General features: G+C 42.0%; 1 protein-coding gene across 2 annotated transcripts in view; it reads left to right on the top strand.

The window, feature by feature from the left end:
• Positions 1-18,040, top strand: part of IFT81 (intraflagellar transport 81) — a 45,980-nt gene continuing 27,940 nt past the window's right edge. The window contains exons 1-9 of one of the 2 annotated variants that reach the window (XR_004428117.1): positions 1-122; positions 955-1,118; positions 2,440-2,543; positions 7,654-7,834; positions 9,420-9,509; positions 10,692-10,757; positions 11,082-11,192; positions 11,932-12,016; positions 17,840-18,003. Coding sequence is in view for 1 of the 2 variants with exons in the window: in XM_033174555.1 (XP_033030446.1) it covers positions 975-1,118; positions 2,440-2,543; positions 7,654-7,834; positions 9,420-9,509; positions 10,692-10,757; positions 11,082-11,192; positions 11,932-12,016; positions 17,840-18,003 (945 nt within the window). In the remaining variant the exon portion in view is untranslated. The remainder of the gene's footprint in view (positions 123-954; positions 1,119-2,439; positions 2,544-7,653; positions 7,835-9,419; positions 9,510-10,691; positions 10,758-11,081; positions 11,193-11,931; positions 12,017-17,839; positions 18,004-18,040) is intronic. The other variant, XM_033174555.1, reaches the window with a different exon arrangement.

The following is an 18,040-nucleotide window of genomic DNA, read 5'->3' as shown; positions in this document are numbered from 1 at the left end:
GTGAGCGGAACTGCCTCCTCCACGGCAGCAACGGTACCCTAGCAACCGTTACCAAGGGCCCCGGCACCAGAGGCGGGGAAGAGATGGCAATTTAGAGGGGGCGTTTCGGGCGAAGGGTTGAGGTAATGTGGGGAAAGCCTGGGGGTGTTCGTGGGAGAAAAGAGCTGTATAGGGAAAGGTTGGCTAATCCCTTTGGAGAAGGGCAGTGAGGGAGGGGGAAGGACCCGGAGGAAGCAAAGCAAGGGTTACCATGGCAACCCGCGCCTGCCCCAGTTTAGGGGAGAGGGGTGACTTGGGGAAGTCGCTCTAGCATCTGGCGGTGCGAATCTCCCCCTTAAGGAGGGGCAGCAGGAGATGGGATCTGTTACTGTTCTATTGTATTCCCTTTTGAAAGCTCAGTAGAAGCGAACGTGGAGAGACGGAGCTTGCAGCCAGCACTTTGACAAGAAAGGGAGAGGATAACAAACAACAGGCTGCAGCAGAGTTGGGCCTTTTCCCCGTGGGTGGGTGAAGGGGACACCCAATGTGAATTTTCCCTTTGTATAGTAAGTAGGCTGATTTCCCCGTGTGTGCACCACTCTCGAATAGAAGTGGTGAAGTGGCTTCACCAGTGTTCATGGGCACATCCCAGCCAGGCAAAGGCACTCAGAATGTGAGGGGCCCTCCAGAGAAGGGGGTTTGGTGTGGGGAAGAGTCTCCGGGGCCAGGAGTGCTAACAGTGGGAAGAAGGTGTTTTTAATTGCATTTGCACCAGGGCAGTTTTTTTTTTTTTTGTTCCTCTTGCTCTAGAGGTAGGCTGCTGCAACACACAAATATTTCATCTGTCAAACCTACCACAGAAGCAGAATGCAACACCCCCACAACCACCTGTCTGAGGTTTTGATTTTTAAAAAATGTTTTTGCAGTGATTTTTTTTGACTCGTGTTTCATAATGCTGCTTTGTCTCTTCTGCAGATATATACTAGCGTGCCATTATGAGTGACCAGCTAAAATTTATTGTTGAGAAGCTCAACAAGGAGCCCTTTAAGAAGAACTTCAACTTAATCACATTTGACTCCTTGGAGTCAATGCAGCTGTTACAGCTGCTAAATGATGTTCTGGGAGAGATTGACCCAAAGGTAAGGATGGAAAATTAAGATGTTGAACTACAGGTGTCAAGAAACTTGCTGATTATTAATTTGTCTCAAAAGTTTATATCCCTTTATATCAAATGTACCTTAAGTTGCCAGGCTGGTGGAATGGGCCAGACAAAGTGTGTTTCCCATTGGCTCTGCGATTCCAAGGCAACTGGCGATGCTGAGTGTTCTTTCTCTCAAGGATGGGGTAGCAAACTATCTGCAGTTGCTAATTCTCTCGCCAGTGCAATGGATGGCACTAAATTATTGGACCTAACTTAGTCATCTTCATTAATTTTAGTGGGTTTACTCTGAGTAAAACATGGTTGAATACTACCCCAGATTCAGAACAAACCAGGATCTTAAACCAACTTCAGACTGTGGTTTAAGATCCTGACCTATTCTGAACTTGCAAATTATTATCTGTTTCAGTGTATCTGAAGAAGTGTGCATGCACACGAAAGCTCATACCAAGAACAAACTTAGTTGGTCTCTAAGGTGCTACTGGAAGGATTTTTTTATTTTTTATTTTGTTTTGCTAATTATAGTTTCCAATAATGAGAAACTACAGTTAACTGAAGACTTCCTGGCTTACTGTAGCACACCAAGAAGGGAAGAGTGAAGGGATACTTTTCCTGTTTCAGCTTATTTAAACAGATTTGATTGCCAATGTCATGTTTATTCCAGCATTCTCTTCTCTTAGTGGCAGACAGATTCTTATAGAGAGCCCCCAAACAGAACTTGGGTGCAATAACCATTTCTCACATGTGTTCTCCTGCAGTTGATATTTGGAGGCACACCACTTCTGATACTTGAAGTTGTATAGGTATCATTATAGCTTTATCCTCCATGAATTTGTCTAATCCCCTTGAAGAGCCATCCAGGTTGGTGGCCACCACTACATCTTGTTGCTGGGTATGGTGCTCTGGTTTGACCTGCCTTCTGTTTCTATGCGTGACTAACCAGTCTCCCATGATATCACCATGATCCCCCAATAACTTCCAGAACAACATTGCATTGAAATGCTTACCTTTTTAAAATGTTTGCAGCTACAAATGAATGGATAAACACTCTGGGCATGTAAAAAATGAAAAGGTCTGAGCCTGCCAGCCTGATACTTGGGGAGGGGGAATGGAGATGCAAAGGTTCATTACATGGAAGATGATAGTGGCCTGGATGAAACCTGCCTAGTTACATGTGTAACACCTCACTTAGGAGTTTCTACAGTGCAGTAATCGTTAATTAAAATCCATTCTTCTTTGCTTTACTTGTGAAATGATGCTTGTCTTGTTAATTATGCCTTGGTTATTTTAAAAATTTTCAGCAAGTTGTTGACATTAGAGAAGAGCTTCCAGAGCAGACTGCTAAACGGATGTTGAGCCTTCTTGGCATTCTTAAATATAAACCTCCAGGAGGCACCAGTGACTTGTAAGTATTTATGTCCTGTTGATAGTTTTACAGTACAGCCACGGTTGAAGCTATCTGAACCTGTAAAAAGACATAGAATTAACATATAACCGTTAATCTTGTCACTTACAGGAGTATCCTATTGTTAACCTAGATGTCGTGCCTTATAGCTCTGACTTGGTTGCCTATTTGTACTAAATGTATTTCTTATCATCCAAGCCTTGAGACATCTCCACTTTAAGAGTGAATGTGTTTCAGGGAGCACTGTCAATTGCTTAAAAGTTAGGTATAAAGTTGAATTTAGAATAGTCCACACTGAATGTGGAGTCCCTGAAGGTGTGCTTTCCAGAGGCTGCAAGTGTATACACATCTATGAGAAAATATGTCTAGTTGCCTTTCAAATATTTATGTTGTGTTGTAACTTGCTCTTTGTTGCTGTTGTTGTTGTTGTTCAGTCGTTCAGTCGTGTCCGACTCTTCGTGACCCCATGGACCAGAGCACGCCAGGCACGCCTATCCTTCACTGCCTCTCGCAGTTTGGCCAAACTCATGTTAGTAGCTTCGAGAACACTGAGTACTGGAGCCTCAACTTCAGGATCTGTCCTTCTAGTGAGCACTCAGGGCTGATTTCTTTGAGAATGGATAGGTTTGATCTTCTTGCAGTCCATGGGACTCTCAAGAGTCTCCTCCAGCACCATAATTCAAAAGCATCAATTCTTCGGCGATCAGCCTTCTTGATGGTCCAGCTCTCACTTCCGTACATTACTACTGGGAAAACCATAGCTTTAACTATACGGACCTTTGTTGCTGTATTCCTTGTTTATTCAGTAGCTGCTTTTCCTGATACTGGACACTAGAGGGTGCTATTGCATTAATGTTTATTGTGTGTCAGGTTCCCTATCCTGTAGGTTTACATTCTAAAATAGAAAATGCAGATTCAAATAAGCAAGGAAAATACAGTGCTCCCTAGTATAATCTTGATAAATGCCAGCTTACATCTATGTGTGGGACAAACGACTTATCTTTGGTACAGAGGCCTTCTCTTCACATTTCTATGATTCCAGGGGAACGATAATATCAGACTCATGGTGTGGCCATTTGATACTAAAAAGCAGGTCCCAACACTCATGGATGCGACTACGGTGCATTTAGATTACACTTAGGTGGCTGCCGCTCAGAGCTTGATTGTCTGTGTCCCATGACAGGCAAAGGTGATGGAGGAGGATAGGGCTTTGAGAAGGGAGCAGTAAGGACTAGAAACTGGTAGCACAGAAACAAAGCCACTTTGCAAGAATTTTTTCAGAGAAGGTGGGTGGTGGCTGAGGTGATGTGCATGTGACTTTGTGTGGAATGGACACAAGTGGCCTGCACTTTCCCTGAACATGCCGCAGACCAACCCATAATACTTACTCTTTACTACACATTCTTATGCACCTCTTTCCTTATTATCCATTTTATTTTTATGCTGCTTTTATGTAATTGTTCTTTCTAGTTTGTGTGTGTGTTTTATTTTTACTTAAGCTGCCCTGCTAATGCAATTGGACAGCAATATATAAAATTTAATAGTGTAAATGAATCCTTCCCTGGTATTCTTCTTTCCTTTTCACAGTTTAATAAAATTTGAAATTCTGCAAATTTTGAAATCTATAAACTAAAAAGTTTATTGTGCTGGTTAAGAAAATTTGTGGAGATTTGTTATTACCACTGTTCTGTAGTTGTAGATTTTTTTGGAGTAGTACTAAAGGTAAAGGTAAAGGAGCAGTACTATAGCAGGTTAAAAGCCCACATCTAAGCATTTTACTCTGAATTAAGTCTTGCGATGTTCAGTGGTGCTTGCTCCCAAGGGCTTGCGTTGAAGACAGTTTGGAACTTAGTTACTGCAGAATGCTGCTACTTGGTTGTAGAGTGATATGCCAATTCAGAGTTATGTTCTCCCTGGCTGAGTTATTAACTCCTGAGCCCGGTTTAAGGTGTTGTCATTGACGTAAAGGTAAAGGGACCCCTGACCATCAGGTCCATTCGTGTCCGACTCTGGGGTTGCAGCGTTCATCTCGCTCTATTGGCTGAGGGAGCCGGCGTTTGTCCGCAGACAGCTTCCAGGTCATGTGGCCAGCAATGACAAAGCTGCTTCTGGTGAACCAGAGCAGCGCACGGAAATGCCGTTTACCTTCCCGCTGGAGCGGTCCCGCTGGAGCGGTCCCTATTTATCTACTTGCACTTTGACGTGCTTTCGAACTGCTAGGTGGGCAGGAGCTGGGACTGAGCAACGGGAACTCACCCCGTCATGGGGATTCGAACCGCTGACCTTCTGATCAGCAAGCCCTAGGCTCTGGTTTAACCCACAGCACTACCTGGGTTATAAATGACTTTATAAGTCATTGACTTATAAAGCCCTAAATGGCTCAGGGCCCATATACTTGACAGAGCACCTCTTATATTGATGGGAACAGGGTAAAGGACCCCTGGACGGTCCAGTCGAATTTGACTATGTGGTACAGTGCTCATCTTTGCGTTCAGGCCGAGGGAGGCGGTGTTTGCAGACAGCTTTCCAGGTCATGTTGCCAGTATGACTAATCCACTTCTGGTGCACAGAACACCGTAACAAGTGCCAGAGCGCATGGAAACACCGTTTACCTTCCTACCATAGCGGTACCTATGCATCTACTCGCACTGGTATGCTAGGTTGGCAGGAGCTGGGACAGAGCAACAGGAGCTCACCCCGTTGTGCAGATTCAAACTGTCTACCTTAAAATTGGCAAGGCCACAAGGCTTGATTGGCAAGGCCACGAGGCTTGGTGTTGCCACCTGCATCCCAGCCCAAGGAACAGTGACCTTATCAAGGTGTCCTCTCACCCTTTCTCTGGAGGTTCATAAGTCTTCATAATTGCTTCAGTTTCTCCAATTCTTAAATGAGATTTTTTTTGGCTTTCCTGAGGATGTGTTTAGCTGGATTTGATCTCATAAATACAGTCTATGGAAATTTTAACTTCCTGCTGTTGTAAGGTTTTCAGTGATTTTATGGTTTTATTTTGCTGTTATATACTTTGTGTTTTGTGTTATATATTTTTAGTTTGTTGTATATTTTAAATGTGAACTACTTTGTGATTCCAAATAAATAGTAGTATAGTCGTACCTTGAACAGAATCCGTTCCGGAAGTCCGTTCGACTTCTGAAAACATTCAAAAACCAAGGCATGGCTTCCGATTGGCTGCTGGAGCTTCCTCAATTAGAAGCTGTAGAAACCATGTTGGATGTTTGGGTTCCAAAAAATGTTTGCAAACCGGAACACTCACTTCCGGGTTTGAGGCTTTCGGAAGCCAAAACATTCAAGTCGCAAGGCGTTCGCGAACCAGGGTACGACTGTACAGTATATAAATTGATTTATACAAACAAACAAGTGTGTTTTAGGATTGCAGTCAGACATAATTTCTCAAACTTCTCATTAATGAGGCACACTCCTTTTCTGAATTAAAAACAGGGATACCCTAAACACTTATACCTGTTAACAGTGCTGGAGCGCATTAGTTGCATGCAGAAGACCTTAGGTTCAGCTCGTGGTATCTCTAGTTAAAAGGATCAGGTAGCATGTCATGGGAAGGATCTTCTCCTGAGAAAGCCACTGCCTGTCAGAATAGACAGTACTGGGCAAGGTGGATGAATAACAGGGCCTAATGTAAGATAGCTTCCCATGTGCTCTCATAGAGCAGGCCACGCTTCTGTGTGTCTGCTGAGTCACTGCTTTAGCATGACTCTTTAATGGAAGGAGGCCAGCCCAGAGCAGCAACTTGTGCAGAGAGGCATCAGACTGCTTTAAAGGCAGAAAATTCTATTGCATCTTTGCTCTCACAATGATTGAATTATCCAGAGCAGTGACTCATGCAGAGACACAGCAGGCAGCCATAACCATGGGTGTGTATTTCAAGGATGACTAGAGTTCAGACTTGTTGGATCTATTTTGTCTTTTACTGGAAACCTAAGATCTAGCAACTAGAGTCAGGTGGGAAATATTCACAGTTAGTATTGAAGAACTGGGTGCTTCTGAGCACATTCTGAGCTTAGGAACGTGTTTTCAGTACCAGAACTGAGTTCATGCTCCTTTCACACAAAATCACACTTCTGGCTATCCCGGGCTTTCTTAATTCAATCAATATAATTTAGGGCAGTGGGGTGAGTCATTTTGTGCTGCTTTGTTAAATTATTGGCATGAGTTTCTGACTCCCAATCTGTTGCAAATTGCTCAGAGATCTAGCAGATGATCACATTCTGCCTTCTGGTGTACTTGGGACGTACAGAGGCCTTTTTTTGTTTCCCTCACAGCTTGGGAATGATTCAGTTAAGAGAAAGATCTGTGATCTACACTGTCCCTTGACCATGCAGGTTACTAAATGGCTGTAGGCAAACCACTGTCTTTCAGCTTATCTCTCACAAACACAATCTGTAAACTGAACCACAGTGCTCTGGTGACTCTGTTGCATGCCTGGCAAAAGTAAACACAGCTGGTCTGGAAGTGACGTGGTTCACAGCTGGGTTCAAAAGCTCCAGTCGGGATGAGGGGCTGGGGAGAAGTATTACCAGCCATGTAAAAGGCCCACAGAGGCAAGCACTGTCATCCAAATGCTTGTTTTGACCTTCTGAACCCTTAAATGATTGGGGGGCAGAATACCTGAAGTACCCACCTGCTTTCTTAGGTAAACATGTGAGGCACTGTTTTCTATCCCCCTCCCCAATCACTTAGGTGGGATAGGGGAGCATATGACTCAGGGTCTTTTGGGTTATGGTGACATGCCTGTGGAGGAACCTCCTGGGTCAATTCTTGCCTTTTGGTAAGCAGTAAAATGGGTATTCATGGACCCCTTTATTGCAGCTGTGGAATGTTACCACATTGATGCTGCTACTTTTTAATGTGGGGGCAGGATTCTTTTGTTTCCAGTGCTGTTGCTGTTTTTTGTTTGCCCGTGTTTGCAGGTTGTAAAATGCTTTGAACATTAGAAAAAGAGCCAAGTAAATATTTAGTATTAATTCTTCATCTTCTACTAAGCACTCAAGGGTGGGGTGGGGGGCTGCTGCTTATGCTTATGCTTCAGACTTCTTTTCTCTCAGTAGAGCTTGATGTCACTGTTGTTATTATTCAGGAGTACGTTCCGCCAGGGTTTAGTCATTGGAAGTAAGCCTGTCATTCATCCTGTCTTGCACTGGCTGCTTCAACGGACAAATGAGCTGAAGAAAAGAGCCTATCTTGCACGGTTCCTAATCAAAGTGGACGTGCCAGCAGAGTTCCTTCAAGATGATACTGTGTCAGATACCAATAGACAGGTAGCATTTGCAACACATTTCTTATCCAGATTGTATTTCTGTAATAATGTGGGTTAAAACCGTGGCAGGTTTCCTTGAATGGGTATAAACCTTAACTGCACTGGGAGCATCATGCAAAAATCAAATTAATGAAAGCCTTTAAGGCTGGTCAAATACAGAAAGCCAGGATAACCTGTATATAATCTGGAATTCTTTAATTATCAAGTGCTCAGAGGCATCTGCTTGGATGAGAGAGCAACTAGTAAGCCTCTCATTGGATACTGCCCTCCATCCCCAAATGCTACCTGATGCATTTGCTGCTCTCAAGAGGCGTCAATGAGCTTTGGTTGTCCCCAGATCACGGAAGCCTCACCTGTATAGTGTGTTGGTGGGTAGAAAGTCTGGAAAATGGCAGCAGAAATAGTGCATGGCTTTGGTGTTTCTTCAAGTGTGTGTACATGCCAGGTAAAGCAGGAAAAATTGCTCTTGCCTTGCATGGAAGTTAAAGCAAACATTTTTCCCTATTGATAATATCCAGTTGTATAATTAAAACTAAACAAACACTGCCTTTAGAGCAGGGAATGCAGCTTGTATATTTATTCAGTGTGTGCCACTCCTAATTTGTATAAAGATACAGCTCCACAGTTTCCATTATGTAAAATGTTTCCAATAATCCACTGGCTTCTCCAAAATAGCAACTATAATAATACACCACACTTAAAACAATATGTGAGGTTTTTTTATATGCTGCTAAAAATGAAGAGATTTTGCTGATAATATTTTGTTATTTATTTGTGTAATATTTTATGTTATGACCTGAGATGAATTATTTAAGCTACATATCATTACAAAGTGTGTGTGTGTGTGTGTGTGTGTGTGTGTGTGTGTGTGTGTGTCTTCATTTTCTGCTAGTTTCTTACGTACAGAACAAACATGGCTTACACACAATTTCTAGGCCCAGATGCAGTTTATAAGCTACATTAATTCTGATGGTTATTACCTGCCCACTGGTCTCCTCACCTGAAGTTAGAGGAAGGACCCTTTGCTCACAGTTTTGATCACTGTGAATGTACATTTTTTCATTTTTTCAATAAAAGCTCAGTCTAGGGAATCTGCCCAGGGGCACCAATGAAAACCTTAGCAGGCCCTGGGTTAGCAACTCCTGTTATGATTTAATGAACTCTTGACACTGCACTGTTAACATTAATCCTTAATCTTCCTAGAAAGAATTTTATGGGGCAAAATGTGCAGTTACCTTCTAGGAGATTTCTATGAATGAGAGTGTAATGTGGCATTTTTCCTGGTACTGAGGAATGCTCCCTATTGTTATTAGACAGCAACAGTATCAGAGAGTACGGTATGTGTGTATAATCAGTATTGTGTGATGGGCGCAAATGCCGAATAAACATCTATCTATTGTGTGATTTCCACAATCAGGACATAGCAGACATCTGTTGTTCAGAGGAGTTGTCCCTTGTAATTTTGTGTTATACTGTACCATGTTCTCCCTTGCATTCTCTCAAAGCTGAATATGTGTCCATTGGTCCAAACAGCTTGGCAAACCCTGAGTCATATAATTTGTTTTAGAGGTTTACTCTTTTTGCAGTATGAAGAGCTGATGGAAGCATTCAAAAACCTACATAAAGAATGTGAACAGCTGAAGACATCTGGTTTCTCAACTGCAGAAATACGAAGGGTAAAAAAGAGAGACATTGCAGATACTGTATATTTTTAGCTGTGCTTTTGATTTGTAGATCAACTAATGTAGCAGCCACTATTTTTATTAAATTGATTGTATTGATATTCTAGCATGGCACCCTGTGCTTTGGAATTCCCTGTCTGTTACCATTAGGCAGATACACTCGCTATATTATTTAAACACCTGATGAAAACTTTTTTGTTGTTTCAAAAGCCTATCCAGACACATAACTTAGCCTTTGATTTTGAATTTTGTTGATTTTATCTGGGTATTATTGGCAATTATTTTGATTAAATGGCCTATTATACATTTTCTAAATAAAATAAATGCATACTTTAGCCTTACAAGTATGTCTACAAATGTTGCTACCTGCAAAAGTGGGTGACTGATTTTTTTCTTCTTTTTGACTATTTTTGTGGCTGCCTCTCAAAGCAGGTAACATGAGTGAGACTCAGTAAAATATAGCTAATACAGCAGTTGTCACTTGTCTTTCTCCCATTAGGGCTTACTACTAAGAGCATTTCTTAAGTCTTCCTTGTAACAGGTAGCTCTTTCAAGAGGTTCAGCTACTTTTCACTGAAACTGCTAACCTAGCCTCGTCTAACCCCCTGTAAATGCTCTTGGAAAACATCATTTGAAAAGCAATATATACATTGATTAATAAATAAAATGTAGCTAACCAGAAAAGCATCCAAAGGGACATAGTTACCTTATGTTCAAGGCAAATTTTATTTCTAGCCCATCTGCCCACTCACAATTTTGTTACTTTATCTGCTCCAAAATACATTGCTTTTTTTTAAAAGGGTATTGAGATTCTATGTGTTGAATGACTTGGGGCAGTTTGATCTTTTTTCTTCTTTGAAGCATCAACCAATTCTATAGGATTTGAAGAGTACTCCCTTGAATATGTTGATTTGACTTTGATTAACCTGTACAAAACTAAGAGGTAATATAATTAAAATCCTGACATAAGTGATTCGGTTACATGGATATTATGATAGAGTCTTCACTTAGTTCCAGGTGTGTAGAAAAATAACTGATTCTGTACTGTTTTAACACTTGATTGGGAGCCACCCAGAGTGTCTGGGGAGACTCAGCCAGATGGGCGGGGTACAAATAATAAATTATTATTATTATTCTGGTGTGTGTCATATTTTTTTCTGTGTTGACACTCTCTAGGATATCACTGCTATGGAAGAGGAGAAGGATCAGCTGATGAAGAGAGTAGAGCGTCTTAAGAAGCGTGTAAGTGGAAGAAGCAAAGCTGTGGCATTTGGATGTCATCATCCTTGGCTTGCAAGTTGGACTGGGGAATGCAAACAAGGATTAAGACTCACATGTTGCACGCCTTGGGAAGGAATCAAATGGCTAAACGGAGGAAAGAGAATCTTCCCCTCAGGCAGCAGTCCAAAACTTTTAAAGGCCTTGAGTCCAACACTTCAGTGTGAGCTCCAAGAAGTGTTGCATATGGGGAGGAAGTGTGGTGTGAATCTGTGAGACACTCGATCACCCTAATTGATTTCTCAGCTATGTAGCAGTTAACTTGCTTCGCTTATCCTTTTACCGTAGGTGGAGACAGTGCAGAATCATCAGCGGATGCTTGAAATGGCAAGGCAGCTTCGAGTGGAGAAGGAGAGGGAGGAATCTCTCTCCCAGCAGAAGCAAGAACAGAAAAATCAGGTATCTGTGCAAAAGCATGCCACTTAAATTAAGGGTGTTTTTTTCAATAAAATGAAAACTATTTTTTGTAAATAAAATTGCATTTGGCTTTTTTTTTAAATGCCAATATTGTCATTGGATGATGACACTCCTCATTTACAGAAGTTTAAGTCTAGTCTTGGTATGAATTTCTATTTAGATTATGGAGAAATTGGGGGTGTCATGGCTGTAAATCCATGTATGCTTCTGGATACCAGATGCTGGGGACAAAAATCAGGGAAGATTATTGCTTTGATGTCACTGCTTGTGAACTTCCATTGTTTGAAAACAGGATGCTGGGCTAGATGGACAAGTTTTTAAAATGGTCTTCAAAATTTAACTCTTTGGTGCAGTGATAATTGGAACTTGATACATTCATCTGATGGTGGTGTGGTCATCTGTTGATCTTTCCAATAGACATTTCTAGCTGCATGTTTGGCCAAAGTGGGCCAAAAGTTTACCAGGCCCACCAAACAATTCCTGCTCTTGGTTTGCTCAATGGTACAGCTGGTTGTAGCACTGTCTTGCCAGATCTGCCATCATAATGCTTTCTGATTACTTCCTTTTAAAGGCTGAGGGAAGGGGTATATTGTGTGCATTCCCAGTCTATTCAGCAGGGTTTGCATAGATATTTCCTCCCTTTTTGCAAATTGTTATTGTGTATTTTTGTGTACGTTTCCAAAGATTAAGCTTATTAATAGATCTGTGCATATTTTCTAAGCTTTTTCATGCAGAGCAGAGGCTGCAAAGAGTCCAACTCCAGCTCAAGGATATGCGTCATGCAGCAGTGGATTCAAAGCCAGAAAGTAAGTAGGAGTTCTAAAATGTTTTTCCCCCTCCTTGTCTACTGCCAAAATCCTAGGATGGACTTTTTAAAAGTCAAGAAAGATATAATTTATACCCTCCTGAGTTTACATTTTCATATTAAAGGTTTGGCTTGATGTAAGTGTACAGATTTTTGAAGATCTGGATATTGCAGATAAGATCTGAACATGACTATATTCATGAATGATGAGCTTTTCATTGCTGCTGTTAATAATTTTATACTAACCTTTTGATCCTTACTTTATAAATGAAGCCAAAATGTGGGCAACTATATCTGTTGGGTAACTACACCTGTTCATATTTGTCTGTTTTTACTTTGGTCTCTTCTTTGACGTAAGGACCTGTCTTTCCAGAGTGGCAAAACCATAATGTCATGTACTTTGATGGCTCTGCTATAGAGGGAGGGAAGGGACAACAGGGGCCCCTCCATTGGATCTGCTCAGAGTCAACTGCCTCTTGATTCCTCCCCTACCCAAACTGTTTCTGTTTAAGTGAGTCATTAATAAGGACTTGGTAATTTTAAGGATCGGTGCAAGAGATTGCTTGTTTTTCCTTCTCCGTCCCCATACATATCCCCTTTTATGCCATGTGTTTTAAAATATTAACTTGTGGGCTGGATCTTTCTTGTATCTATTATGGTTTTAATTCCTCTTATGTAAGTTGCTCTGGAAACATTTTCCATGGAGGGGCAGTGGAATACTTTCAGTAAAATACATAACTGAATTGTAATAAGCAGCTAGAAAATACCAGATATAACTTCTGGCGTTATAAGGGATGGTGGTACTTTTGTATTTCTATATATACCTGTCCTCTGTCAACTCCCAGAAGGACCCTCTTCTGTAATATATAATGCAGTGGTGCCTTGCAGAGCCACTGTGAAGCACTGAAGAAGATGTAATGGAGCCAGAACTTCCCACTATTTCTCCTGGCCAACAAGGTCCTTGAGGTGTAGGGAGGCCAGTGTAAGAGAATACATCTGGTTTTTTGAATGAGTGGGTGCCAAAGTGTATTGTGCAGCATACAATTTATGTTTAAGGCTAGTTGGTCCTGCAGGTGGTACTTCAGTTTCAATCAAAAAGCCCTCTTTGACCAAAGTTATATTATAATCAGATTGCCTGCTTATCCTTATCAATGTCTGTCTCAGAGTTGAAGATTTAGTATTTCATTCTCAACTAATTCTGCTCACTTTCCCCCTTCCCTATCAGATTATGGTATTTTTTTTATGAAGGAGCAAGAGGAGAACACTAATTTTTGCTCTCAACTGAGCACTCACGTTGAAATGCCATGTAAATTCCTAGTTAGTACCACTTTGATCACATTTTTGCTGTTTCGTAGTAAGCGAGAGAGAGGTTTATTTTAAGGAAAAGCTTTAAGTCCTAGTTTTCAGGCACTCCTCCTGATGACATCAGTGTGCAATTAATAAGAGAAGCCTAAAGCCCTGCCAGAACATTTTGCCATTGAGAGTTATTAGTAGCTTTAAAAAAACAAAAAACAAAACCCAACAACTTCAAGTACATCAGCTGAAAGATGACGTATTGTACAATTTTAAAAGTTAAGTACTGAGCGCCATCTGTTCCTCCTCGGTTTATATGAGGCCTGCCATCCTCTGCATAGTTTCTCAACTGTAAGTTGTGCTGAGATAAATGGGTCTTTCCTGCAAGTAATTGATGATAAAAATGTACCGACATTAAGTTGAATACCAGTTGGTTATGATCCACCTAAAGTTAAGCATTTTAAACTCTCATTGACTTCTGAATGCTGTGAGGTGGTTTCTGGTCAGTGTGACTGGCCTGCTTTCAAGGCCCTGATCTCACAGTGGAGTGGTGAGATAGAACGAGCCATACACGACTGCTCTTAAATGTTTGCTGCCAGGCATTGTAGAGTCCAAATGGCAATCTTGTTTTTCTGGGGGTGCTCCGGGCAATGAAACAGGCAGGATGACAGCTGCAGTAAAACTGGTTAAGTCTCAGGGTAGCAACAACTGAACACAAGTGAGAACACAGAATTGACCCTACCATGTAGTGTTGAGGGCAGCAAAAACAACTTACTTCTTGGTCATTGAAGAAGTGTAGCATGCAGGAAAGGGTCAACTCCTTCTGGAGGTAGTCAGCACTGACTGATAGATCAGGTGGTGGTGGCCTTGATTCTACCTCTAGTGAGACTTAGAATCCCACCTTTGCCTCAGTTCTGCCTAAGTTCCATTTGAAAATAAAGACCTTTCAGTGCATTTCATACAATTTGGATTGCCCCGCTGAGCTATGTTGTTACTCCTTTACCACTAACTTAGTGACGTGCTGTTGTTGGCAGTAGGGTTTGTGCACAAATTAAAAACACTGCTGGACCGTGGATCTCTCTCTCAGAAGAAAAGTGTGTCTTTTGACTTGAGCTCTGCTGCGTGCAATTTTGTTTGAAGATATGCATTTAGCCCGTGTATCGGGAAAGCCGCTGAAATTTCTAGCTGGGGCAAGTTCATTAGTCAGGTCTAGTCAGGTAAGCTTTCTATTTCCTCATGTCTGAACAAGCCACTAATTCACTCTTCCGGAACCTCTCTTATAACCATAAAGAATTTGAACGGAAAACATGATGAATCACTATTAACAGCTTTTCACATATGTCATTGGCAAAAATGGAACTCAAATAAGCTTAAGGCCCTGAGCCAAGTACACTGTACTGCTTTCGTGCATAAAGAGCCTAAAAGAAAATGTTGTGTTTTTTTTAAATAAAAAGCTTCTGAAGTGGATAATGGAAAGACCTAAAGTGCTCTCTATTATTTTCCCTTTGGCTTGAGAGTTTGTGAAAGGCAATGTTTTCAGAAAAAAAATCAATTATGTGCAACATCCAAAGTAGGCTAGCCATCTGTTGTTCTTTGTGTGCGCTTAACCAGTTAGTTTTCATGTTTTACCTTGCGACTCTGGTTTCTGGCATCAGTGGAAACTTTAGAACAACCTTCTTCAACCTGGTGCCCAGTTGTAACCCAAAATATCCAGAGGGGTACCAGGTTGAAAAAGGCTGCTTTAGAGCAGACATATCAGTGTTTATTTTAGAAGCCTTTTAAAAAAGAGATGTTTCTAATAGTATGTTGTATATATTCTGCACTCTAATCTCAGTTGGAGAGATCTGTTGTAACCATATCTCATGTTTTCCTTATTCATCTCCCCACCTCCATTACATTTATATTCACTTTTTATTTGAAATCGTATCGTCTTTAAAATGCTGAAAGGTTAAAACACAGCAGCTATGAACCAATTCAGCATAAAAGGGAACAATGTTTAAAACAATGACCGTGAGTTACAATTAATCCACCAACAGCTATTGCAAAGGAATGCTGAAAAAATTGATGTCCTTTGCTTGATGAAAAAAATTGAGCCAAGCAGACATCCCTTGGAAGCATATTCCTTAAACTTAATGCCATAAAAGAGAATTTTGTGTGTGTCTGTGTGTGTGTGTGTTCACTTGGCAAGTTAACACTTTCCCCCTGCCCGTGAAAGCACACCTTTAACCAGCTTTAAAATAGGAAATTTGCAAAAGACCACTGCTTTAAGGGGAGCTCCTTTTATATTTATTGTTCAAAATATATTTTGGAAAGTTGTTTGTTCTCTATGCATTTGGACACCTCTTAAGATATTGTAACCACATTTTGCCTGCTCGTTCCTGAGATCAAGGAGCAGGGTTTTCTTTTCTACATTTGGATACAATTGGATGCCATTTTGAATTCAAGATGGCAGCCTGAACCTTCAAAAATGCACTGATGTTGGGGGTTCTTAACATTCTTGAACAATGCTGGGTACACAGCTGCTAGTTTAAAATATTTCTGTGCTGCCCTTCAGTTTACTAAAACTCCCATGTGGTCTGACCAGCATCATCAAAACAATATCATGTCTGTTTTTAGAAGCAGAGAACAGTTTGTGCTCAAATTGAGAATCCTCTTTGCACATTTAGAATATTCCTAACATAGAAAAGAACACCAATTGAATATTCCATAACTTAGGCATCCAATAAGTTTGATTAGAGCATGAATGAGGGAGATTGTACACTGAGGTATTCCCAGGAATGACACCAACTTCAATTTAATGAACTGAGTCTGTATGTGACAACCCAATTTGTAGCCTGATTCTCAAGATCTTCCATCCACACAAGCCTGGGTGATGTTAGAGGAACTTGAGTTGTCAGTTGCCAGGCCTCCCATCCCAAGTGATATGACAGAGGCTGTTATGTGCAAGTAAGAAAGCTTTATTCAAGGCTTACAATGATACAGGTCAGGTTACAGGTACATATGTGGTTAGAGAGTTTGAGAACAGCAGCAGGAGTCCAAGAATGGACAAGCAGCCATGGCCCTCCACCAGCTTTTAAAGGTGAGGGGTGGTGCACTCACGAGATTCTCTCTATGAGAGTGGGGGCACTTGGAAGCAAGTGCTTTTGTGAGGGGCATGGGTCTATTTCCAACAATGAAGGTGGTGCCAAGTTCCTGGTGATGGGACAGAGGTCAGTCCCTCTGTTGCTGCTGCTGCTGCTCAGCTTCCCTCCCTCGCTAGTCCTCCCGTGCTGCAAGAGAACCACCCCACTGTGTGGATGGGACAAGACAGGGAGCCAACAGGACTGCCTCTGTTTCCCCAGCTCTGAAGGCAAAGGAATGGGAGCCCTCTTAGGCTTTTCCCTGCAGACAGCACCCCCCTCCTCCTCTCCTTCCTCATCTGTCACTCCCAGCCCCATGCCAGACAGTATTGAGGGGCTCACAACAGCAGTCTGCCCTGAGGACCCTACCCATACTCAGTATTGCCAGTGAGCCTGAACATTGTAGCCCTGTTCTGAATAGATACCTGGTAGGATTGCTCCAACCTTTTCCCTGTGACATGCCTGCCCCACCCCTGTCTGCATTTCATACATTCAGCTTACCCTTTGCATAGTGGTTTACACATAGAGAGGACCTACGTGACTGATGTATACACCGTAAAATCTTGGACATTCTCATGATAGTCCTTTTCTTCTGGATTTTGAGCTGGTGTGACGTACTTGGTTCATGTATTACAACATTTCTGAACTACAGTGAGAGAGAGTGACCTACTGTTATAACCTAAAATATAACCCTTCCTACCACCCCTGCAAATATTAAGAAATTCATAACCAAATCACAAGGTGGCAAGAATTCAAGCCTGCCTGGAAGAGAGGATTTGTATAGCTTACTAAGTTATATGCTACTAGGTTGTGTTTTCATCCATATACAGTGTAAATTGCAGCTCAGGAGACTCCTTGTTTGCAGCAGTGTTGCGTCCTTTTCTGTTGCCTGGGACATGTGTGTGTCAATAGAACCTCCTGCGCCAGGCCAGCCAACGCTGCCAAGTGCATGCACACGGGGTGCAAAGGTGCAAAGCCCACACACCAGCTCAGCCCTGGCCACTGGAGTCAAGCAGGGCTGTGTTGTGCTCCTGCCTGCCTGTGCAGGGAGGAGCCCGGCCAGCCAGTGTAGCACTTGTTGGGCAAATCCCCCCTGACACTAGCCAGGGGGCCAAGGGCACTGCAGCCAGGCCAGGGCAGGCTCCGGGACCCAGAGACCCCCGGTGTCAGGCAGGATGGGACGGGGATCCTTGCATGGGGACACCTAGCTGGCACCCCCTAAGAATTGTGCATCTGGGGCTGTGACACCCACTCCTCCCACTATGCCCCTGCTTGTTTGTTGGTACAGAAATTAATGCGTTTGACTGCTAAATAGTTTTGCTTAAATTACAGCTGTTACAGTGTGAGACCATACTGACCTTCTCATTACTTTATTTAGGTATATGTTGATATTGTTTGCTTTGGTTTTCCAGGCTTAATGAAGAGACTGGAAGAGGAGACAAAGTTCAATACATATTTGGTCTCTGAAAAATTTCCTAGAGAACTGGAAATAAAGAAGCAGTCGCTGTACTTCTTGCAGAAAGTAGTTGCAGAGCCAGCAATGGGCCAGTCTGATCTCAACGAACTTGAAACCAAAGTATGTTGACAGGAAGAAAGTTCAGTTCCCATGTTTA

Source organism: Lacerta agilis, chromosome 17, assembly GCF_009819535.1.
Source record: "Lacerta agilis isolate rLacAgi1 chromosome 17, rLacAgi1.pri, whole genome shotgun sequence".
Taxonomy (NCBI): domain Eukaryota; kingdom Metazoa; phylum Chordata; class Lepidosauria; order Squamata; family Lacertidae; genus Lacerta; species Lacerta agilis.
This window is presented reverse-complemented; position numbering and strand designations above follow the sequence as displayed.